Source organism: Mus musculus, chromosome 17 (assembly GCF_000001635.26).
Source record: "Mus musculus strain C57BL/6J chromosome 17, GRCm38.p6 C57BL/6J".
NCBI classification, from domain to species: Eukaryota; Metazoa; Chordata; class Mammalia; order Rodentia; family Muridae; genus Mus; species Mus musculus.
This window is the reverse complement of record NC_000083.6, coordinates 14,850,910-14,877,273: the sequence shown is the minus strand read 5'-3', so window position 1 is coordinate 14,877,273 and position 26,364 is coordinate 14,850,910. Positions and strand designations below refer to the sequence as shown.

The window sequence follows — 26,364 nt, the reverse complement described above, 5'->3', positions numbered from 1 at the left end:
CTACGCTACCAGATTTTGTCCTTTAAATGAAGCATTCATCAGGAACTCTGGATGCGTATCATACATGTGGAATGTTAGTTGGAATGAAAACTCTCTCCACGGACTTATGTGTTTGAACCCCTGGGCCTTAGTTGATGGCACTGTTTGGGAAGGTTGAACCTTAGCAAATAGTACCTTGCTAGTATGTAACTGGGGCAAGCTGGGAAAGTTTACAGCGTCACCCCACTTGAGATTCTCTCTCTACTTCCTGTGTGTGTGTGTGAACATGTAAACAGTTAGTTCTTGTTTTTATTACCTGCTACTGTGCCTTCTCTATCATGTTGCCTGTAGCCCTGAGCTAAAATAACCTTTTTTTTTTAAGATGCTTTGGTTATGATATTTTATCACATCAACAGAGAAGTAACTACTACACGTGGGAAGCACAGCTGATTCTGATAGAGATACTTCTCAGTCAAGGGCAGAAAACCCCAAAGTACTTACATTCTAACTTTGAAGGTACCCAGTTCTCTCAGACCAAAGACGGAGACAATGTGGCATCTTTTCCTATAATGTGGAACTTTAAAGTAGGGTTGGCAAAGGCTGTGCACCTTCCTAAGTATCAGTCATCAAATAAGAATACTTGCTTCACACTCTTCAGAGCAGGTCTCAGAGGCTTATGACAGGAAGTAGAGAGTGTGTGCATTTAGGTTACAGAACTGAATGGTGGGCAGCACTTAGCCTGGGACTAAACGCCTGAGGCGAAGTCAGAGGGATTGATGGGTACGAACCATGGATTCTGTAGCAACACATGCAGCGGGTGACATCACCTCCTACCCCACATCACATGTAGTCTATATCCATGCCCATCAGAACCTTACAGCAGGCGCTGAGATGGCTGGGGCTTATGACAGGAAATAGAGGATATTCTTGCATTTAGAGGTGAGAGGAGATTTGTGACTAAGTTCTGTCACTTGGCTGGCACCATGTCAGTCTTGTTAGATGTCACTGTATTCTGGGTCACCCACAGAGCATAGCTGAGCTGTAGTTTGGAGCTGGTCACCAGCCCTGTCATCTCAGAACATCTGTTTGTCTTCTCTCCTAGGCTTATGTGTATGAAATGGGCTCCAGCAGCTTTCTGCACCGTCTTGCAGGACACACAGATACGATTACTGAAGTGGCCTTCAACCCAGCAGCTCCTCAGGTACAGTTCCCTCTCAGTGTGAGCAGGGTCATAGTCTCCTGTGTGAGCAAGACCTCTCCAGTTTATTCTGTCTCCCAGTGTGAGCAGGGCCTCTCCAGTTACCACCATCTCCTAATGTGAGTAGGGAGGGCTTCTCCAGTTCCCACTATCTCCCAGTGTGAGCAGGGAGGGCTTCTCCAGTTCATGCCATCTCCCAGTGTGAGCAGGGAGGGCCTCTCCAGTTCCCACCATCTCCCAGTGTGAGCAGGGAGGGCCTCTCCAATTCATACAGTCTCCCTTGTGAGCAGGGTCTCTCCAGTTCATGACATCTTCTATTGTAAGCGTGGCCTCACCAGTTCATACTGTCTTGTAAAAGATGATCAGAGTTTCTTTTGATGAAATATTAAGGCATTTAAAAGCACATGTATCTGAGCACAGTGCCTATAATTTTAACACTCCAGAGATTGGTACAGGAGGATTATCCTAAGCCACATACCTGGGTCAAGGTCAGCCTGGGCTATAGGAGAACCTGTCTCAAATAATGAAGAAGAAGAAGAAAAAAACCAGATTACATGTTAGTACCAGGAGAGGAAATTAGGTAGTAACCTTATTGAGAGAAAGAGAAATCTGGAATTTTTGTAATTAAAAGTATTTGTCATTCAGTATATTTGCTCTTACTGTAATATAGAAGGCACCCATAGATATGGTTCTGTCTAATCTAAATGTGAACACTGTAGACAAGACTCAGAAAGCAAACAAGAGAGAGGGTTAAAAAGAATTTGTATGCAGGGAGAGTACCTTAGGATGTAAAGACACTATCTTAATGATAAAAGGCCAGAAGGATATAAGACTTGCAAACCAGCTGTGTACAAAAATGAACATTCTGAAAAATGAAGACAACTTGAAAGTATTCGGATTCTGCTAAATTTTAGTATCAGGAACTTCAGTTTCATCTTGTCTTCTTATGATCAAGGTCTGATTCAGAGAAAGAATCATGTTACTGTGTGATTGTATACTTAGCATGTTCTGTGTGTAACAGCATTGTGTTGGCCCATGCTTGTCAGTGACATTGTACTGCTGTGATCCAAGGCTTGCTGCGGTGCCTGACATGTTGTTGGCTTTGAATCTTGATGTCCTGTCAAATGATATAATCAGTAAAGCTTGCTGTGTAGTTGCCAGAACTCTGCACCACTGAACTGCTGGACCTGGTGGCCCTGTCACACCCAGTTCCTTCCTGGGTCCTGTCTGATTTCTATGGTCTGGCTTTGGGTGGGGTATAGGTTAGCCACCTCCTTTTCTCTCTGCTGTCACATTCACTTGAGTGATTGTCACTTTCTGGTACATTCATGAGTGTCCCTTCCCCCCTTCCTTCCTATGATTCATTCTTGTGTTTACAAGCTTCACTACTCTATTTGATTTTGAGTTGCTATGTCCTCTTAATGAGTTGAGGCTTTGTTATTATAAAGTATGTTCTTTTGAGCCATGATATGCATACATACTAAGGCAGCCATGCTTGTTTCTGTCAGTGTTGGAATGATCTGCCTTTTTAATTTGCTTTCTCGTATATATTTTTTGATCATTTTCTTTCCCTCTTCCAACTCTTTCCAGCTCCTCCTCACTTCTATACTCTCCAATGTTGTGCGCTTCCTTTCTCTAAAGAAACAAACCTCCAAAAATAAAAACAAAAGCACTAAAACATGAAAAACGAAACAAGCACACACACAAACCCATGGGCTCTGTTGTGTGTTGTCCAGCTACTTCTGAGCCTGCCCTAAGGTGTGGCTGATATGCCACTGTCACTCAAGGAGGGAGAATAGATTTTCCCTTCCCCAGCAAGTATCAATTGCAAATACCTTCTTGGCTAGAGGTGGGACTTTGTGCCCATGTCTATTCCATGCTGGGATTTTAACCGGCTTGAAACTCTGTGGGCAGAACCAGTGTGAACCATCACCCAGTTTTTTTTTTTTTTTTTTTTTTTTTTCACAGTGAAAGAAGACTTTATAGAATTTGGTACTCTTAAAAGTCAGAGGAAACACATAGTTTCATATAAGGTTTGGTCTGGTCCCAATGTAGAGAAAAGAATCGAAAATAAGAATTTCTATAAAAAATAAAGCAAATTATGTGTAGTCAGTTACAATGAAAATATGTATACTTATAATAGCTCATCTTTTGGGAAATTATACACACATATGTGTATATATATATGTGTGTATATATATATATACTATATATACACATATATATATGTATATTGCAGCTCACAACAAAATCCAAAGTATGCTAAAAGAAAAGTAAAAGGCACATGAAAAGGCAAGTCTAGCCTGTTTTGCCTGTAAAATAATTTTAAGTCAATCTTTTGTTTTCTTTTTTTCTTTTTCCTTTTTTTTTTTCTTCCTTTTTTGTTTTTTTTTAGAGACATGGTTTCTCTGTGGAGCCCTGGCTGTCCTGGACCTCACTCTGTAGACCAGGCTGGCTTTGAACTCAGAAATCCCCCTGCCTCTGCCTCCCAAGTGCTGGGATTAAAGACGTGCGCCACCACTGCCCAGATCTTTTGTTGTATTTTACCCAATAGTGTACTGTAGAGGATTATTTTATCCATCGCATCACCCAGTTTTTACGGCTCAACTGAGCAGCAGCAGCAGCAGCAGCAGCAGCAGCAGCAGCAGTGGAGCTTCAGTGAGAACGACCATCACCTAGTTTTTATGACATGCAGGCCTTACTTTCCTGTTTGACCTTAGAAATTCCAGATCATGTGAGAGACATGATTTATTCAGTATTCTTAGTGCCATTTAGCATTCATTTTCCATTTTGGGGGGGGATCATGTAGAAAGCCACTGTGAGCATTCTTGTGTCACCATTGGTGTAGATGGGTGTCCTTTCTTCCTTGCCTCAATGTGTATGCTTGTTCAGTGTCAGGGTATTGTGCAGCCAACTTCAAGAAAATGCTCATACAACCTGACACCCATCATTACTGGGTGAGGCTCCAATCTTCATACTCTTGGCTATACTTAATTTTGTTAGTCTTTTAAGCATTAGCCAAAAAAGTAGATGTATAGGGTTGTTTTTAGTTTGCATTTATTTCACATACTAAACATTTTCATATATTCATAGACTGACCCATTTTTAACTTTATTATTGAGTTGCAGAACTTTGAAAAAATGTCTTCTATGGCCATGTGTCATAAAATATGTATGTGCATACATGCAAATATTTTCATTAGTCTGTTAGAATTTTTAAGGTTACAATGATATCCTTTAGTGAACAGAAATTTTTAATTTTTAGGAACATTATCCATGGCTAGTATTTTGTACAGGATGTCTAAGAAGCCTTTGCTGACCCAAAGGCTAGAAAGATCATCTCCTATTTTCTTCCAGGAAATTTAGATTTCTAACTTATATTTTGATCTGTGATATAATCAAGTGTATTGGCATGTCATCCTGTATAATTTGACATTATTGAAATCTAATTGTTTATGACACTCACCATCAACCTCTGTTATCCCTCCAACATGGGTTGGGGTCTGGGTCAGGCTCTGCTGGCTCCTTAACTCTGGGGCTCATTAGATAGGAGCAAGATATTAGCAGGGCTAACAATCTGTGAGGTTCTCCTCAGAAGACTTCTTAGAGACTATGCGTTGTCATATTCTCTAAGAATATTATTATTATTATATTATTCCAGACAATACATTTTTCATCCTGAGAACCTAGATGAATATGGCCTTTAGATCTGTTTATAAACTTTCATCCATATTGATATAAAATTGATACATTATTGTCATAGTATTAATTGTCAACTTGACACACCTGGGAAGAAGGGAATGTCAGCTGAGGAACTGTCTCCAACACATTGGTCTGCAGGCAAATCTGTAGTGCATTTTTTAAAGTGATAATTGATGGTGGGATTATCCAGCCCACTGTGGGCAGTGCTACCCCTATGCAGGTGGTTCTGAGTCGTGTAAGTAAGTAAGTTCAATAAGCGACAGAAAGGGGACAAACCAGTAAGTGGCACTCCTCTGTGGTTTCTGCTCCAGTCCTGCCCCAGGTTCCTGCCTGAATTCCTGCCCTGACTTCCTTCAGTGATGAACTGTGATCAGGATGTATAAGCCAAATAAACCCTTCCCTCCCCAAATGGCTATTGGTGATGGTGTTTATTACAACAACAGAAACCTAAATAGGACAATTATATCCTAAAAAAATTGTAAAATACAGGTAGTCTCCAAGGAAATAATAAAAATTGTCAAGTCACCAACTACTTAAAAAAAATCACAATGAAAATTTTATGTTTTCTATTCACTTTTTTTAAAAAAAAACATGTGATTTGAGGAAAATATTACTTGAAAATAATGTTTTATTACTGTCATGTATGGCTATAGCATGCACCTCTTGTGTCATTTAATATTTTATGAATTTTTGTTTATAATAAGTGACTAGTTTTCACACACACAAAGTTAACAGCAGGGCTGTGAGCTCCTTTAAGGCTTACTGGCTTCTGTCTCCCACCATGCTTACCCAAGCTGTTGGTGTGTTTTAGTTCTTTGTGGTTATAGTATTGAAGGCCACAGCTGTTTGCTGCCTATAGGTCTTAATCGCGTTCTCACGCCCGGCCAGGAAGAACACAACAGACCAGAATCTTCTGCGGCAAAACTTTATTGCTTACATCTTTGGGAGCCAGGAGGGCAAGCGCCCAGCGCCCAGCCCCAAAAACGAAAGCCCCTTCTATATTGAAACCGAAACCCCTTCCCTATTTAGGAGAGTTATATTTCACCTAGGACGCATCACTCCCTGATTGGCTGCAGCCCATGGCCGAGCTGACGTTCACGGGAAAGGCAGAGTACAAGTAGTCATAAAATACCCTTGGCACATGCGCAGATTATTTGTTTACCACTTAGAACACAGGATGTCAGCGCCATCTTGTGACGGCGAATGTGGGGGCGGCTCCCAACATCTCCCCCTTTTCTTTTAATAAGAGCAAATAGGCCACCCATATTAATGAGAGTGGAGATAGAGGTCAAATCCCCAGTGTGCAGGTAAAGGAGCCGTACACATAACCTCCTCCCAGGCTCATCACCCAGAGGGGTCCTGGTCTGGTCCTGTGTTGTTTTTCCTGGGGGAAGGACACTTGAACACTCAACCTTCTTGAAAGATGACATGTCTCCCTAGAATAGGCTCATTTTATGCCGCAGAGCCCTTCTATTGCAGTGCTTAGCCGTGCAACTCTCTCGGGCTGCTGAAGCACACTCACTCTATCCCGTGCAATGAGACTAGCCTCATGGGATATAAGAGCTGAGTGGCCAGCGACCTATTGCCTAAGCATAGATATATCAGGGGAAGCTCCATGTTCTAGTCCTGCAAGCGCCTGGGCAATAACCACCTTGTCTCTCTTAGTTTGGGCCTTAAGCTTACAGACCAATCAAAGAAGCAACACTAATCCACAGCAAAGTGTATCTCCAAATAATATCAATCCCACCCATTCTTTAAAGAAGGAAAATGCTGAGGAGATCCAATTGGGTAATCCTTTGGTCAGGGACAGGTCCAAGCGCGTGGAGTTGACCTGAAGTCTCAATTCCCGAAGGATCTGTTCAAATTCAGCCGTCCAATTCTGTAACATATACTGAAAAAGACTTTTTGACAAATTAGCTGCCCTAGTAAATTTAACATACTGAATGGAAATAACACACAATCCCGGAAACTTTTGTTCACATCCCTGCTGAGTTATTTGTCATAATACATCTAGTTGTTTCTGGACAAGATCTATGAGTTGATTAACCAGCATGAGACCTCCCTGTATCTTGACATTAGCTGAGGCCTGTTTATCTATGACTGTAGTCACTGAGGTTGACATAGTGTTAATGGTGTCAGTCATCTGGACCTGTCCAGACAGAGCCAAGGCTGTCTGAATCAAGGCTAAACCCAGTTCCTAGTTAGTGGTAAAAAAGCAGGAGAATACTTGAGCATTATACATCACCGTCATTGGGAGTGGAAATGTCGACATTATCCCCCAACGCTGCTCTCTCTTTATTATTGATGCCCTGGACATCACCAAGACGAGGGACATCAGTATTCCCTTGGTCAGTCTGGATTTTTCGGGTGAGTCTTTCTGGTATCCAAAATGGGTTGTCTTCATTCTGTGGGAAAACACAGACCGCTCCCCTGGATCTTATCAAAATAGGATCCGGGCCATACCATTTATTATCAAGGACATTTTTCCATTTAACCATCTCATTGGGCCTATCTGGCTCTGTACAATGACGTTCAGCCGCAGTATGGCCATGAGCATCAATATTTAAAAAATTGAGTGTAAAGAGTGCCATAGACACAGACACTCTTGGTGCTCGGGGTAAAATCTCTTCAATTCCCCTCTTTTGCTTTATAAGATAGGCTTTGAGGGTGCGATGCGCACGCTCAACAATACCCTGTCCTTGAGGGTTGTATGGAAGTCCAGTCAGGTGGGTAACATCCATCTGACGGCAGAACTGCTGGAATTTTTGAGACGTATAAGCTGGTCCATTATCAGTCTTAAGGAGTTTGGGTTTCCCCCAAGCACTCCATGCCTCAAGACAATGTTGAATCACATGTGAGGCTTTTTCTCCGGTTAACGGAGAAGCAAACATGATGCCAGAACATGTGTCAATGGACACATGGAGATATTGAAGTTTTCCAAAGGAAGAAACATGTGTAACATCCATTTGCCAGACCTGTAGAGGTCGAATACCGCGTGGGTTAATTCCCACATGAGGAACTGGCAAGAACTCACAGCAGCTTTGACATTGAGTAACAATGTCACGGGCTTCTTTTCTTGTCAAGGAGAAACGACTGCGTAATGTTTCAGCCGTCACATGAAAATTGTTATGAAAATTTCTTGCAGCCTCTACCGGGGATGATAGGGCAGCAGCCACCACTTTAGTGGCCTTATCTGCCAAATCATTTCCCAGAGCCATGGGGCCAGGTAGGCCTGAATGGGCTCTAACATGAGTAATATAAACAGGAAATCTTCTAGATAACAAAACTAATTGTATCTGCTGAAAAATATTGGCAACTCTACTGGAAGGCTTAATCACTCCAGCCACTTCTAAAAGATTTACTGCATTAACCACATAACAGGAATCTGACACAATATTAAGGGGTTCTAAAAAGGTTTTTAAAACTTCTAAAACCACTAAACATTCTACCACTTGAGGTGAATTTTCATTATATTGTTTGGATACCACTTTACCATTAGCCACATAGGCACCTATGCCAGTTTTTGATCCATCAGTATATACCACAATCCCATTTTTAAGTGGGTTTCTTACTGTTATTTGTGGAAAAACAACAGATTGATTTTGGGCAAACTGTAAAATTGGATGTTTTGGATAATGGTTATCTATTTGTCCTGAAAAGGAGGTAACTAAAACTGCCCAATCATTAGATGTGGCTGCCAAGGTTTGAACCTGTGCAGCGGTATAAGGTACAATTAAAAGATATGGACTTCGCCCAAAGTGGGTGATTGCTGCTTTTAGGCCTCTAAGGGCAAGCTGTGCAATTGCATCAGGATACCAATCTATTATTTTAGCTGGGGATACGTTTGGATGGATCCACAACAATGGCCCATTTTGCCACAAAACTGCGGTTGGCAATTGTGCTGTCTTAAAGACACACAAACTGAAAGGCTGCGAATCCTCAATACGTTGTAATTGTGCATTCTGTAAGGCTTTTTCCACCTTTTGTAAGGCCTGGTTAGCAGCTAGAGTAAGAGCCCTAGGGGAGGAGATATGAGGATCTCCTTCTAAAATACTAAACAAAGGCCTTAACTCAGCGGAAGGAATCTTTAAAAAAGGTCTGAGCCAATTAATATCTCCCAACAGCTTTTGAAAATCATTTAAGGTATGGAGGTGATCTCTTCTTATCTCTACCTTTTGGGGCACAATCTTATCTGGGGACACCACAGAGCCCAAAAATTGTCCTGTATCAGAAATTTGGACCTTTTCTGTGGCTATCTGTAAACCCCACTGACTTAAAGTTTTAAGTAGAAAAGGATATGCCTTTTGTAGCATGGTAAGGTCTTTATGGCACAGGAGGATGTCATCCATGTAAAGGAGCAAAATTAAAGAGGGGAATTGTTCCCTCACTGGCAAAAGAGCTTCTTGTACATAAAGTTGACACATAGTAGGACTATTGGACATTCCCTGTTCTTGATGTCTTAACCCTTTTCCTTCTTTATAACCCATCTTTGCCATGATATTTTTTGCTTTAGCTGAATACCCTCCCGATGGGGCGTTTTCATTGGACAAAATAAGGCCCAAATGCTGCATAATATCCCTTCCCCAGAGGTTAACCGGGAGTGGGAGCACATAAGGTATGAATTTCCCTTGCTGCCCTTCAGAGGATTCCCACGTCAAGGCAATGGAGCTTATAGTGGGACATGATTGATAACCTAGGCCCTGTAATGAATGAGATGACTCTGTGGTGGGCCATGCTTTGGGCCACCAATGTGTAGAAATTATACTTTTATCTGCTCCGGTATCAAGGATGCCTTCAAACTCTTTTCCGTTGATCTTAAGGTGGAGCTTAGGTCTATCATTCAAAGATACAACCAAATAGGCAGAATCATTTCCTGAGGAGCCCATTTTCTTTATCTCAGGTCCTGCAAATTTCTCCCTGGTATTATCAGGGAGGAGCAGCAGCTGAGCTATCCTATCTCCTTTACTAATAGAAAAAACGCCTTTAGGGCTTGAGCACAGGACCTGTATTTCAGGGGAATGTTGACAATCCATAACTCCAGGGTGGACTACTAAGCCCTGTAAGGTGAGTGAACCCCGGCCGAGAATAAGGCCCATGGTTCCCGGGGGCAAGGATGGTATAGGCTCCACTGGCACCGGCTGAATACTCATTTGAGGCATTAATAGGAAGTCGGAGGCGGCACGCAGGTCCACCCTTGTGGGTCTTCCTGGGTCGCCTCTCTGACTGCTTCCTGTGTCCTGACAAACCGGTTCCCATATCTTTGAGGGCCCTGGGACCGAGGGCCCGATGACCCGTTTTTTGGCACATAAGCTGATTGACTATCAGGTGGGGGAAGAATTCTGCCCTTTATATCCCTCACAGAGCGACACTGGTCGGCTCTATGATAACCCTTGCCACACTTAGAGCAAAGAGTGAGAGTCCCTCCCTGTTTATCTGGAGCTCTGCAATCTTTCTTAAAATGCCCAGGCTTTCCGCAGTTAAAACATGTCCTCTGATTATTTCTGCCCATGGAGCGGTTTTGGGATTGAAGGATGGCAGCCGCTAAACCTGCATTGCTGAGAGGTCCCCCAAGCTCTCGACAGACCCTGAGCCAGTCTTGTAAGCCTTTGTTCTTTCTTGGGGCTATGGCCGCTCGGCACTCCTTTGTGGCTTGCTCATAGATGAGCTGTTCTACCAGAGGCGCGGCTTGCTCTGACTCTCCAAAAATACGCTCTGCTGCCTCTGTCATTCTGGCCACAAAATCTGAGAAGGATTCCTGAGGTCCCTGGATTATCTTTGTTAACTGCCCAGTGGCTTCCCCTGCTCGGGAGAGCGCCTTCCAGGCCCTAATAGCCGTGGAGGAAATTTGGGCATAAGCTCCCCAATGGTAGTTTGTCTGATCAGCAGAATAAGCTCCCTGACCCGTTAACAAGTCAAAAGTCCAATCTCTCTGCTCTGGAGTCAAAGCAGCTGCGTTTGTTCGGGCCTGCGCTTGTGCAGCTTCGTGCCAAAGTGCTCTCCATTCCATATATTTGCCCATACTAGGGAGAGCGGCTTTTACAATCGTTTGCCAGTCAGCAGGAGTTAGTGCCATGCCGGCGAGCCTGTCTAACTGCACCAAGGTAAAATTAGCATTGGTTCCGTATTTACGGACCGACTCGGCGAGTTCTTTAATCTGTACGTATTCTACCGGAGCGTGGACACGCCCACCCTCGGCTCCTTCAAAGACTGGAAATGCCTGTTGTATTTTCCTTTGTTCCTCTCTGGGAATGAATGAGTCTGCGCACTGCCTCTCTGCGCACTGCCTCTCTGCGCACTGCCTCTCTGCGCATCTCTCTGCGCATTGCCTCTCTGCGCATCTCTCTGCGCATTGCCTCTCTGCGCATCTCTCTGCGCATTGCCTCTCTGCGCATCTCTCTGCGCATTGCCTCTCTGCGCATTGCTGACGCACTACGCAGGGCGGGGGCTCCGCATAGGGCGGACCTTGAAACCGACTGCCGGGAGGTTGAACAGTACGCTGGCTTTCGCCAGCCGCTTTTGGCTTTTTTCTTGACCAATTAGCTGGCTGGTAATGGGCTGCTTCTTCCTCCCAGTCTGTTTCCTCAGAGGAGAATTCTTCATCTGCTTCAGAGCTACTAAGAGCTGGCTTCCTGAGCTCATCTAGTGACGAGTATCTCCTAGAGACCTCCGCTAATCGATCTTTTTTCTTTTCTTTTTTCTTTTCCTTCCTTCTAATCTCTCCCCAGGTATTCTTACCTGACCTAAACTTTTCCTCGGGTTCAAGACCCTTGGAAAGGCCTGTATACTTATTTTGTGTACCATATTTTCTCTTTGCTCCTACTCTCTCTCCCCGCTTTACTTCTGATAGATTGCCCTGAATTTCATCCAGAATTTTCAGCCCTATCTTAATCACCTGATAACATGTGAAAAGGAACAAAAGGACTCCTAACATTAGAAAAAATTCAAGGCCAAACATTTTCCACTTTACTTCTGATAGACTGTCTTGAATTTCCTTAGAAAGTTCAAGGCCAGGCGTACCTCGTAAAGCTGTACTCACTGGTACTCTCGTTCCCCAGCTGAAAAGTTCTGAATTCATACAGTTGAATCCTTCTTAACAGTCTGCTTTACGGGAACCTTTATTACCGCGACCCGCAGTTCTGGTTCTGGAATGAGGGATCTTCCTTGTGCCGGTCCCGAGTTTTCTTGTATTTTTTCGTCCCGGATTTTTTCTCGTCCCGGGTTTCGGCACCAATTCTTAATCGCGTTCTCACGCCCGGCCAGGAAGAACACAACAGACCAGAATCTTCTGCGGCAAAACTTTATTGCTTACATCTTTGGGAGCCAGGAGGGCAAGCGCCCAGCGCCCAGCCCCAAAAAAGAAAGCCCCTTCTATATTGAAACCGAAACCCCTTCCCTATTTAGGAGAGTTATATTTCGCCTAGGACGCATCACTCCCTGATTGGCTGCAGCCCATGGCCGAGCTGACGTTCACGGGAAAGGCAGAGTACAAGTAGTCATAAAATACCCTTGGCACATGCGCAGATTATTTGTTTACCACTTAGAACACAGGATGTCAGCGCCATCTTGTGACGGCGAATGTGGGGGCGGCTCCCAACATATAGGCTCAAGGCCACTGAAATCTTCACCACACAGAAAGACTCTAGCAAAGAGCCTCTTTCCTGGATACTGTGCACTGTCCAGCATGCTTGCCTTTATTTTCCTTTTCCTTTTCATAGTTGTACCTGGTACATCCAGTTTGATGCAGCAAAGAATGTTGAGAAGAGATACCCTTGCTTTCCTCTGATCTCGATGGGAGATTTCCAGGTTGAGTGTAGATGCTACTTGTAAATGCTATTACAAAGTTAAGGTTCCTTTTCTTCCTGCCTAATGAGTTGTTTCTTTGCTGTTGTCTCAATAAGTGGGTGTTGGATTTGTCAAGTGATTTTTTTTTCATTCACTGATGAGATCATGTAATTCTTTTTTAAGCCCATGGGCATGATGGATTACACTGGTTTTTAAATGTTGAACACAGCTACAAAAAACCTACTTAGTCATAATGCATCATGCTTTATGTGCAATGTTATATTAGATGTACTAATTAATGTTTGCTGAGCACTTTTATATCCATGTTCATGAAGTATATTGCGCTGTATTTTCTTTCCTTGTGATGTCTCTGTCTATGCTGGCCTTTGGCTTTGAGTACTAGCCTCATATGATGAATAACTAAGCATTCTCTGTTGCTAGCTTAGGAAAGGAATTATAGAGAATTAGTATAAGGTCTTTCTTGGATGTTTACTAGAACTTTCTGGTGTCCATATGACACCTTCTGGCACCTTATGTTTTAGATTATTAATTATTGATTCCATTTTAAAAAGTAGGTATAAGTCTAGTTACATTTCCTGTTTCTTTCTGTGTGACCTTGAGAAGAACTGTAGACCTGTTTGTAGTATTGCTTTGTTAGTCTCTTAATATCCACATTATCTATAGTGATGTCTCATTAAAATGTATTTTCTCTTGTGTTTATTTTTCTTAGCTTAATCAATAGCTTGTCTTTTTTTTTTTTTTTTTTTTTTTTTTTTTTTTTTTCCCGAGACAGGGTTTCTCTGTATAGCCCAGGCTGTCCTGGAACTCACTTTGAAGACCAGGCTGGCCTCAAACTCAGAAATCCGCCTGCCTCTGCCTCTCGAGTGCTGGGATTAAAGGTGTGCACCACCATGCCTGGTTTAGCTTGTCAATTTTATCCATCACTTAAAATTAGTTTCCCTGGTTTCCCTCATTGATTGTCTCCCTTTGGACTTGTTGGTTCTACTGTGGTCCTCTCTGCTTTTGTCCACTTTTCATGCTAGGGTCTAGTTTTATCTCCTTTCAGGTTTCTAAGGAGGAGGCTGAGATTGACTTTAGGTCCTTATTATTTTCTAATAATTGCATTTAGTATATCCCTCAGTGCATGGCTGTCATGGTGTTCTGTAACTTTTAATAAGTATGTTGTAGTTCTCATGTAGTTCAAGATATTCTAAATTTTCTTAGGAGTGTTTTTTTCTGTGAAGTGTATTATTTATTCTGGATTATAGTAATGTTATTGATTTCTAGTTTAATCTCACTGTGGTATATAGAGTAGGAATTGTATAATTTTTAATTCTTTTAAACTGGTTAAAGAATGTTTTATAGTTCTAAATGTTGTCTCTCTTGGTCAGTGTCCCATACAAGTTGTGAAGAAATGTGTGTGATGTGTGGTCAGATGAAGCACACTGCCAACATCAATGATATCTACCTGGTCAATGGTATTATTGGGTTCAACTGAGTCCTTATTGATGTTCTCTCTCCAGGATGTTTCCATTTTTGGTAGTGTGATGTTAAAGACCCCAGCTATAATGACAATTTATCTGTTTTCTCTGTGGTACCATTTATTTTTCTGTCTCATGTAGGCATGTGCACAGTTAAAGTACTTGTTTTTAGAAAATCAACCTAATGCCTTTATCGAGCTCTGGTAACTTTTCTTGCTTTGAAATCTGTTGTGTCTGCCATGCATAGTGCTGCCCCTGTGCTGTTCTGGTCAGTGCCAACTTCACATACATGTCACAGTCCACTTCTCACACGTATGTGTATATATTCTAAATGTGGTTTCTTATAGACAGTATGGGTGTAGCTTTTTGTTGTGATTTGTTATTTGTTTCAGTTTTTGTTTTATTTATTTATTTATTTATTTATTTGGCTTCTGTGGCTTTAATTAAACATGATTCCATTTTCACTCCTTTCTTAGTATATTAGCTTTAACTTTTCATTTTAAGCCTTTACTCCTTTTGGCCTTTAGGTGCTTGTACTGGCTGGTTTTGTGTCAACTTGACACAAGGTGGACTTATCACAGAGAAAGGAGTCTTAGCTGAGGAAATGCCTCCAGGAGATCCAGCTGTAAGGCATTTTTTTCAATTAGTGATCAATGGGGGAGGGCCCCTTATGGGTGGTGCCATCCCTGGGCTGGTAGTCTTGGTTCTTTAAGAGAGCAGGTTGAGAAAACCAGTAAGGAACATCCCTCCATGGCTCCCTCCCTGCATAAGCTCCTGCTTCCTGACCTGTTTGATTCCAGCCCTGGCTTCCTTTGGTGATGAACAGTAATGCAGGAAGTGTAAGCCGAATAAAACCTTTCCTCCTCAACTTGCATCTTGGTCATGATGTTTTGTGCAGGAATTGAAATTCTAAGACGGTGCTTATCCTAAAGCTTGCATTGTACATTTATAACTAATTTTACACAATAGCTAGCTAATATGGACATTGGGAATACATAGTAAGAATTCCTCATCCTTCCCCCAGCTGTGAATACATAGTAACAATTCCTCATTCTTCCCCCATCTGTGACTACATAGTAACAATTCCTCATCCTTCCCCCAGCTGTGAATACATAGTAACAATTCCTCATTCTTCCCCCATCTGTGACTACATAGTAACAATTCCTCATCCTTCCCCTATCTGTGACTACATAGTAACAATTCCTCATCCTTCCTCTATCTGTGACTACATAGTAACAATTTCTCATCCTTCCTCTATCTGTGAATACATAGTAACAATTCCTCATCCTTCCTCCATCTGTGACTACATAGTAACAATTCCTCATCCTTCCTCCATCTGTGAATACATAGTAACAATTCCTCATCCTTCCCCCATCTGTGACTACATAGTAACAATTCCTTATCCTTCCTCCATCTGTGAATACATAGTAACAATTCCTCATCTTTCCTCCACCACTTGTATTTTCAGTCATCTCACTGACTCATAAATTTATTCAGACACATTCAAATGCCTTGCTGCTCTTATTTTAAATAAAGCTGTTTTGGGGGATTTTGTTTTTTGTTCTTGTTTGTTTGTTTGTTTGTTTTTTGGCTGTGGGAAGGGATTGGCTCAGTCAATGATTAGAGCTTTTCTTTTGTCTCCAGTTTCTTCCCTTTGATGCTTAGTATTACTTGGATCTGAATTTCCAAACCATTTCCTTTCTGCTGAAGGAACTCTTTCATGGGAGGAGTTTAGGGAGAAAGATTTGTTGGAAACAACATTCTTTCACTGTCTCTGTTTCTCTCTGTCTGTCTCTCTCTCTCACCTGAGAATGTTTTACTTTCTCTTAGTGAATTTTACAAATACACCCTCCCTGGCCTGCCTCTTCATTCCTTCATTCACTTCATTGTCTCTGTGCTGACATAGTTTCTGAGAATTGGCTGTGATTGTTATGTTATTTTCTTTGCAGGTAAAGTACGTTTTCTTCCTAGTTTCTTTGGCGATCTTTTCTCTTTCTGACTTCCATTCAGTCTGTAAGCGCTGTTCCTAGCTGCACTTTTGTTGGCATTGCTCCTGCATGAGCTCTCTGGGCTTCCTGACACTGCTCTAGGGAAATTCTCAGCACCACCCTCCTCTCCAGCCTCTCTTGTTTCTAGGCCAGTATTCCCACCGCACATTTAGAGCCACACAGCTTATCCTTCCCACACGTCTTGGCTCTTCTGTTTTAAGTGTTTGGATTTCCAGCATTTGTTTCTGGATAGTCCTTGATCTCGATTGCCATGCTTGAGCTGTGTATCTCCTCTGGTTACTTCCTGACCTCCATCACCCTGCTTCAGCTGCACATCTCATCTTGCATGGTGCACATTTTACTCATTGGAGCTCTTAGCAGGTTAATCTTAGTTTTTATTAAAGTCCAATTTATTTTAATTCCAACACTCCTGCTATGTGAAATCTGTTTTTGGTGTTGCTAAATTTGTTGAAACTGTTTTTAGATTTTTGTATACCTTGTCATTTTTTGGTTTAAATTTAGAAATATAATGTTTAAGTTGAAGGGACCATGGTGAAAGTCCTCTTATGGTCACTAAGCCCTGTGATCAGGTTTTCATCTTATGAGCTGAGGTTCTGGGCTCAGCTTTGCTGTATTTTTCATTCTCCATCTAGATAGCACAGGCTATCGAAGTGGTCAGAGTTGCTTTCCCTTAGCCTGTCATTTCAGCTCTGACACCCCCAGCAGGTGGGGCTGTAGCTGGCCAGCTCATTACCTCAGGCCTCCTGAGGAAAATGCTCTTCAGTGTTTTAAGAACAGATCCTTCCTTCCCCTGCATGAAGCCTGAGAATGTGTCCTCCTTAGTGGCCATGGAAATGGAGTTAAATATCATAATATTATGGAGCTTGTCCCTCTATAGGTAGGTATTAACCTCAGACTTGTCCACGCTGTGCCTACAGTAATCTATCAGTGATCCTTGAAGGGCAGAGCTGGTGTCCCTGCATGGAATTGGTTCTAGTCACTCTATCTAGGAAGCAGGATTCCCTGCATTAGCCTTCCCTTCTCCAACTGGGGTCAATGCTTTGTCCTGGGTCTTCTCACATGGATCAGGAAGAGGCACCAGGTTTGAGTCATATTCCTACTTATGGAATCAGAGCTTGGGGAATCCCAGAAGCTTACATAGGTTTTAGGTGCATTGCTATAAAGATATGTCTATCTGTTCAGAAAGCTACTAACCTGGTTATAAACCTTTTCTTTTCAGGTTTTAGAAAATGTTCCTATTGTTCCCAGTCCAAGTATTGCTAAAATTTAGGAGTTTGTCTCAGTAAGAAGGGAAACAGAGTATCTGTCTTGAGATGTAGCTTCAGACACCTTTTCCAGATTGTCAGTATAGATAACAAGAATCCACACAGAGTCATGGCAAGTGGCAGGAGTTTCCATGCAGCAAGTGAGTTGTTCAGCATCTGATACTCTGCCTACAATGTACTCTGAAGAAACAATTAGGAGAGGGGAGGGAACAGAAGAGACCTCAAGTTCGAAATATATCATTCTCATTTTAATAGATTGTGTTTGAACTCATGGATTAAGAAACAACATAATATCTCCACGAAAAGATGTTCAGTAGTGGGATCTGCTTTACTGGGAAACTAAAGAAGGTCTTTGCTCTCTTGGTACATACTAGAAATAAAAATAATTTGTTAAAATATAGCTGTGAGGTTAGTGACCGAGCATCATACAGGGAATCACATGGTTAAAGAAAAGGTAGAGTCACTGGAAGCCACTGGAATTCCCCTGCCTGCCAGCTCATGAGTTGTGTTCATTCTGTCTCAGACTTTAGTTTGTGCAGTAGCTGTCGCCATTTGCACCTTCTTCTCTCAGAGGCCCTCTTGGTTTCTATGTTCCCATCATGCACACTTCCTCACTGGCAGTCTTTAAACACCTCCATTCAGCTCACAGTTGTTCTGTTCCACATCCACTGTCCCTTGTCACACATGAACCCTCCTTCTTTGGGGTCTGTGACATGTAGTTTCATACCAAGCCTCCCCTCTACCATCATCCTCCATTTCCAGAAAGGCCTCGTGTCTACAATGTCACCATCTATTCTTTTCTTTTTCAAGTCTGTATCTTTCCCTCATATTCTTTGTTAGCCATTAATATTGTAGCACCTCAGAGGGGAGAGTGCAAGATGATTCATTTTCCAAGAATCAAATACTGAAACTTTGGTTTTGTTTTGATTTATTGGATGATAAAGAGCCCCTTTTGTATTTGGTTTTCAGCCTGACACTGGTATCCCTGCTGTTGTCTAAGGACTTTGGTGCCTCATCATGTGGCTCATGCAAGCTTCAGAAATGTTTTGAGCCCAGTGAGCTAGGGTGCATACTCCTATGTGCTGTAATTTTTAGCATCTACCATGAGGACAATTCACATAATACACCCTGCTATTTAGACTGTGTGTTATCCTGTTTTGATAAGTTCATTATTACAAAATGAATACAGTACTTCCTATATACTTACAGTTTTGCTATCGAAAGTGCCAATCACCCATTGGTGATTCAAAAATATTAGATAAAAATTTAAGTAATAAATAATTTGTAAGCTTAAAATTCTTTATCATTCTGCGTATTCTGCGCTGTCTGTCTTACTCTAATATCTAATATCTGTTTTACCCAGATATTAGCCAGCCATTTGCTCAGTGAGCCCATGCTGTGATCGCCACCCACACACTGGACACTTAAGCCATCTAATTTGTTAGCTATGTGTTGGATCCACAGTGCTTGTTTTCAAGTGACCCTTGTTTGACTTAATAATGGTCTCAAAGTCTACACCAGAGAGAAGACATTCCATTGAAAAGCTGTAAATTCTTGACTTAAGGGGACAAAAGGCAAAGCTTATGCTGACATTGCTAAGATTATAGAAGAACAGACTTTTGATCCATCAGATGGTAAAGAAGGAAACAGGAATTTGTGCTGGTTTTCTTGCTGTACCTCAGAGTGTAGAATGTGTCGCCAAATGCTTAGTTAAGATGGAAAATGCACTGAATTATAGGGCTTTGTGCTATCTGTGGCTTTCGGCAGCCCCTAGAGGTCTTGGAACAGTGTCTGTGTGGATGGGGGGGCTCTGTACTTGGTTTTCAGGGATCCTGGCAAGCAGCAGCACTGTGAAGATAATATTAATAAGGAAAATAATCTGGGAACAGACTGCGTGGAGTCAGCCCCTCAGCTGCTGTTTTTATAGTGCCTGGAAGGAAATGACATGTTAATTTCTTTATATTTAAAGTTGTCTTTAGAAAGTACCATGTAGGCACTTTTGTCGCACTGCATGTAAGAAGTGGTGTTTTTTAACTTTGGAGCAACTACTCGCTGTCTGTCTGTCTATCTCTAACTTAGCTTTTATTTCCCAATTCATATTTAACCTTGTTACTTGGAGTGGGATCCTGGAAGTGTGCAGGAAGTAAGGATGTGGAAGACAGTATCATACACATACCCTCAGTGAGGGCTGCTCTTTCCAATCCCAGGAAAATTATGTTTAATACAGGAAAAAGGATTTCTTCTGTTCTTAGAACTCACTGTTTGAGTGGATTGCAGGCCCTGAGCTGCCACCCAGCCAACACCTCCAGATATGCTCCATATGCTAGGGCTCTGTGTATGTCAGGTATGTGCCAGATGCTCTGTACCTTGAGAAGGTCTTTCTGTAGATGGTTGCCATGACATTGTACCCAGCAGATAACTGGGAATAACTTCTATCAGGCCTTCATTTCCATAGCTTACTGTCTATGCAGAATTCAGATGCAAACCAGTACAGTGGCTGAGGAGCCCACTGTAGACTAAGGCTTGGGTCAGTTCTAGGTCCTAGGAGCCTGACTGATTTCAGTTTCAGCCATGCTAAGTGTTTGCTTTAATGGAACCAGATACTCCTCTCACAACCTCAGAAGATCCAGGAGCCGATTTAGCAAAGTACATATCTTGCCAGATGGCCCTAGAGCATTGCAATTCTTATTGGACATGTGGCAAGAGAGATGGGGATTTTTTACCAGAGTTTTCTTTTTTAGATTCCTATCGGATACATCTTAAGCTTTGTTTGTGCTATAGAACCTTTATGATAAGGGTCTGGATGCAGGGAAATAAATGCCCTAGCTTCCATGCTTGGTGTGAAATTCTCATTTAGCTGAGTCTAGACGAGCAGTTTTCAACTTGGGGTCATGACCCCTTTGGGGTTACATATCAGATATCCTAAATATCAGATATTTACAGTATGATTTATAACAATAGCAAACTGAGCTATGAAGTAGCAACAAAATAATTTTATTGTTGGGGGAATCACTACAACATGAGGAACTGTATCAAAAGGTCACAGCATTGGGAAGGTTGAGAACCACTGGTCTAGATGAAGGGATAGATATTGTAGCCCTTTTCTTCAGTGATCTCTCTTTCACATTTCTTAGAATTCAACAAGAATGCTACCAGAAGCAGAGGGACAGCTTCCTGGTGAGCCATCTGCAACAGTCTGTCAGTGTTCTCAAGAGTGACCACAGAGTTGCCCTCTTGCAGAGTCATTGTTGCACACAGAAATAAGATCAAGTCTTCTTTTTTCTTTTTTTTTTCCTCTTTATTTCTTATTTTATTGAGCATAAGCAAGACAGAAAAAAAGATCCCTATATGGCAGTTTTTTATTTGAATCAAATTACAGAGTAAGCAGGTTACAATCTGAACATAATGCAAATGATGCGGATTAGTTAACTGCCCCAAGTCCATCAGATGTCTGAAGCACACAGAGAGCTTATGCAGAATAGTTTGGTGTGCTAAACATTTCTGTACCTTATTTGACAATTATCAGGTATATCTGACCACAATCACTCCTCGACTTTTGCTAAATATTCTTTCTGCACCCATTGATAACATATAGTGTTTTTCCTTATTGATGTTACTAACTGTAGTATTTTGGTTATTTAATAAAGTAGTAAGATTTTTGTAAATATTTGTAACTCAGTGAGCTTCATGAAAATACACATTATGAAAGAACTCTAAATAGAGTCACCAAATATTGGGGGAGACAGTGCCCCAGATCAATGTCTTTGCCATCAAGCGAAACACCCAATGCCAGGAATGGATTCTATCTGGTTGAGTCACTGGCCAAAGGGCACCCATAGAAACTCTAAAACATTCCATGCTATTGCTTGCTGTCTACAAAATGATGGTAAGTCCTGTTGCTGAAGTCAACAATTATGTGTCTCATTGTACATGGAGAAATTGAGCTGGTGCCTAGCTAGAGCCTTCACCCTACTGACTATGAGCTGCTAGAGAAATTCTGTTGTGTTTGGGTAAAATGTTCTGAAATATATGGTAGGTCTATTTGATTAATGGCATTGTTTAACTCCAGCATTTCTTTGTTTAGGTTTTTTTTTTTTTTTTTTGACTGTATGGTCTGTCTATTGGCAAGACTGTCTGTTGGGGCACTGAAGCAATCATTGTGTGGGGTCAATATGTGATTTTATTGGAATAATGTTACTTTTTATGAACATGGGTGCCCTTTGGCTTAGTGTATAGATGTTAAGAACTGCAATATCATCTTGGTGGATTTCTCCTTTGATGGCTGTGTCGTATACTTCCTTATTTCTTGATTACTTTTGGTTTGAAGTCTATTTCATCAGACATTAAAATGTCTATGCAAGCTTTCTTTAGTCCATTTGCTTGGATACCTTTTTACATCCTTTACCCTGAGGTAATCAGTATCCTTGCTGGTAAGGTATGTTACTTGGAATGAAGCAGAAAGATGGTCCTGTTTTCTAATCCAATCTGTAAGTCTATGTGTTTTTTATTGGGTAATTGGGACCATTAATATCAGTGTTATCAATTAGCAGTGTTTATTGATTCCTGTTATTTTGTTGTTATGGTGTGGGTTCCAACTTTTGAGACTTGGATTTAACTGTGTCAATTTCTATCTTGTTGTATGTTTATCCTCTTGTATCTCACACCCACAAACCCCATATAGAAGAAAATCCTAATCATACATACTTCAGTGATATTGACAACTGACAGAAGATGAGGACCCATTTTTAAATAACTTGACTAGGAAACCGTTTCTATTCTCTTGGCAATAGTGTTAGTACATGGTCCAGATTCTTCTTTCTGTCTTCCTGCCACCTTTTCTAGGTCGCCATTACCCAACTTTGCCATTCTATGGGATGCTTGGTCTGCCTCTGCTTACCCTCTCTGTTGTGTTTCCTTCCTCCCTTTTTCTTACCCAGCAGCTGGAGTTTGCTGTGAATAGAATCCTTGTCTGTATGATTGTTTTAGAACCATGTCTCTATCCTAAGATTGCATGGTGAATAAGCCTGTAGTTTACAGATCTGTAAGTCATGAGCCTATTGAGATCATGCAAGTTGTGACTATATGATATATACAGTGAATATTTTCCATGAAATAATATACCTTGTACACTAAGCCATGCATACTGCTTAATTAATTAAAAGATATAAAAGGAAATGGTCTGTATTGCTACACCCTTGATCTTCTGTGGGACTTCTGATTGTGTTTGACTTGACTAGGAGACCACTGTTAAACCCTAGAGCTTAGACTATTGCTTGCCTTGAAAAGACTCCAGTATATTCTTTCTGTGTGAGTGAGCTTGATCTTTGTGGGAGGGTCAGTCGTGAGGTTAATGTTTCTAGCATGCTTCTTCATGCTTTATGTCATCTGCATCATAACAAGCCCAATTTCATGATTTGTTTATCACATTAACTAGGAGACCTCACATATCTACAAATAGCCAGATTTATCATGGCCACAGTTAGCATCAAGGTTCATAAAAACAAGTGATGTAGTCTGGAAATATATTCTTGCAAACATTTAATGGCTGATGCTTTCTAGCCCTTAGAGCGAGTATGGAAATCTGGAGTAACTGGGACTTCAATGGCTGAGGAAAGTGGTAACCCAAATGCAGTGTGTATTGCACAGTAGGCATGGTAGAGATGACCCTGGTCTAATACTACAGTTGCGTTCCTAAAACATCCCCCTTAGGGAAGCTCAAAGAAGCAGGTTTTATAGTTAGAAACCACAGAAGGTTTTCCCTCTATGTGAGCTGTTATCCTAGAGCTTCAGTTTTACTTCCTTTGAGACATTTTTTTCCTGACTGGCACAGAAGGAGAACTTAATATTTCCAAGGCTGAAATCTGACAGGCGTGCTCCAGCTCCTGGGTATGCTTCTGTAAAGTGATCCCTTAATTGTGTGTGTAGTTACTGGTCATAATTCCTCTAAATAAAAGAATGTGGGAAGGACTTGCTTGTGTTTGACAGGGACAAAATCTAGAGCAGTGGCTCGGGACTGGCATTTTCCACTGCAGTGTACCAGATATTTGCTTTCACTCCCTACCAACAACCCACATAAGTCTGCACGTTACCTCAGACCTCTCTGATGTTACCATTGTCTGCCTCTGTAGCCCTTTCCTAGACTTCCAGGCTTTGCAGGAGCTGTCTTCAAAGAATGCTGGACAGTTGTCAAGTGTGGGTGGTCATGAGCCTAGCAGATAGCACATGATTTAATCGGTGAGCTGAGCTATAAAGCCGAACTACACTTGGACTAATCCCTATTAAGTTCATCTGGGCAGCAGGGCAGCCTCATTTCCTTGGATAAGGTAAACTACTGGACATTCCTTATTGCTTTTTAATTTTGTCTTTGGTTTTCTATGATTTATAATAGATAATAAAAGAACGAGGGAGGAGAATTTATGGTAGATGAGCCCATTTTTTCCCCATCACTGAACCTAAGAATCCTTTTTAATTGTTAGGCCAAAGAAAATGTCGCAGTAGACCTTAGAGTTTACAGAGACTGTGACCAGAGCAGGTGAGCCCTAAGATGAGCAGCACCTCCTTTCTCCTGACACCTTCTAATTGTCTCATTGCATCTGGAGATTGTTCACCTCAGGTCTGAGACCACAGAGGCCTCAGCAGGCCTGAGCTGGGGCTGCTCCTGCTGTATCACAACAACCCGTGGCTCAGCTTTTTGTTTTGTTTATTACCTGTGAATAATTCCTTACTGCTGGGTGAGCCATTTTTTTTTTTTAAATTATACTTTGTGTAGTTCAGAGGAGAAATGAACAGATGATGAATCTAAAATATCATTACAATGTAAATAATTCATATTTTACCTGCCAAACAAACTCGTATATCCAGATGTTAGAATATATGAAATTCTCAAAGTAAAGAATTGAAAGATAGAATACTCACAAAAGAGAGAGAGAAAAGGCTTAAAATGATCAAGATTATGAATGAAGAGGGACATCACTACCAACCTTACAGAAATAGGGAAATAAGGGTGAACATATGTGCTGCATGTGACAGTAAACCAAATTACTTAGCTAAGTAGGTGCTATGCACACTCCAGTGAAGTCTGGTGGGCAGGCTGAGAGGCCTGGAAGCACTCACGAAGCAAAGAGTTTCAAGGAAACTGAACCTCCTGGAACCTTGGCATTCCCATAGCTAGAATGCCCCAGATTTGTCCCTGCAATATCATGGAGGGTCTTGCATGCTTTCTTACAGTATTTTACTGGATAAGAGTTAGAAATCTCAGGGCAAGCTTAGCAAAGTATACTTAGAATCTTGGACTACATTGCATATTAGAAGGAAGTTGGTGAATGCTTCTGACAAATGGAGATTCCCTACAAATACTTAAAAGTACAGCCAAGTTACCTTCATATGCAAGAATTTACCAAGGCCTAGGAAATAGGGGGGTTGTGGTATTGCATTATTCATGAGAAGGTCTGCTAGAGTAGAACCCTCTGGTGCTAGCTTTCACAAGGCTCAAAGGAGTAGCTCAAATTGACTAGGGTGTGAAATCCTTACTTGTCATTAACTGACCCTAGGCAGGGCTGTTTTATCTTTACTGTAAACATTACCTGGTTCCTGTAAGTCCTTTGAAGCCATTCCTCTGTTTTGTGTCAGGTAACTTCAATGTACTTTGCCTGCTGTGACATCCTACCCCTTTGTTTTCTGTATTATATAAGACTGGTGTTCACTTTGTGACATTACACTCAGATTCTACACAATCTCTTGTGTTGCTTCTGTTTGTCATTTGATGACTCCTTGTCCACCTGCAACTAGAGACCCATTCTACGCAGACAGGGACCAAAAAGGGTCCACAGTAAGTAGGTACATTTCTAGAAAGAATCAAGTCACCAAAATAAACTCAAGGATAAATAAAATTTTTATTAAATTTCTAGTAATGTAGCAGTGAATTATTAATCTGCTTGGGCTCTGGGTGGGTCACTTGCATGCTGCACCCTCCCAAGAGCTCTAGATCCATGAATGAAACACACACACTCCACACGCCAGATAATTTTGATATGCTTAACTTGCCCAAGGGCTGGGCACTTCTAAACCTACTGGCAGCTAGCACACACTCCCCTCCAGTATTCCTGAGTTAGTCAGTACTTTATCTTTGCCTTCTGGGCAGTCCCCCCTCCCCAATCTCCCTGCCTTAACACCTACATTGTTGGATGATTTCTCTTCGGCAGCTCTTAAATCTGATCTCTCTGCCTTTGAGTTTTATAGCAATTCTCCTCCCTTTCTTCCCCTAGGTTGGTCCCTTCCCTGTGCAACCTAAAAGTCCCGCCTCTGTCTCCCTGTCCAGCCATTGGCTATAAGGCGGTTCTTTATTACCAATCAAAGCCAGCTGGGGGCAGGAGCCCTCAGCGTCTGGAATTGAGGTTTTTGGGAGCTAAACTAAAACAAAGCATTAGAACCATTTCCCAACCCAGTAAGAGCTCATAGTAGTAATTGAGAGTCTTCCCTCAAGAAACATTTAGCTAGAGTAACTTCTCTGACTGTCCCAATACACAGCTGCTGAGACACACATGGGTTCTTCCCACACTCTCTCAGTCTACAACAGAGGAGGAGCACGTTTGATCATTCTGTGAAACTGGGATTCCTCCGATCCCAAGCCAGAGAATAGCCAAAGAACAGAATACCAAGACCGATGTCTTTTATGACTGTGGATGCAAAGCTCCTTGAGCAATTATAATAAATCAAATCCAGTGATATATAAAAATGATCATTGCCATGTATTACTCTATGGGTGAGGTGATTTATCATAGGAATGCAAGGTTGACTTAACAAGGGAAATTAATTCATATAATGCATCACATCAAGCAAATAAAACCAAAAACTATTGTCTCAATAGACACACAGAAGTTTTTTGATAAACTTTAAAACTTACCCCTGATACCTTCAACAGCAGCAACAAACTGGAACAGACCTTATGCT

General features: G+C 41.6%; 1 protein-coding gene across 12 annotated transcripts in view; it reads left to right on the top strand.

Moving 5' to 3' along the window:
- Positions 1–26,364, top strand: part of Wdr27 (WD repeat domain 27) — a 158,431-nt gene that overhangs the window by 65,986 nt on the left and 66,081 nt on the right. For all 12 annotated transcript variants that reach the window (XR_001782112.2, XR_003952182.1, XM_006524929.4 and 9 more), the window contains one exon: positions 1,082–1,180. Coding sequence is in view for 10 of the 12 variants with exons in the window: in XM_006524929.4 (XP_006524992.1) it covers positions 1,082–1,180 (99 nt within the window). In the remaining 2 variants the exon portion in view is untranslated. The remainder of the gene's footprint in view (positions 1–1,081; positions 1,181–26,364) is intronic.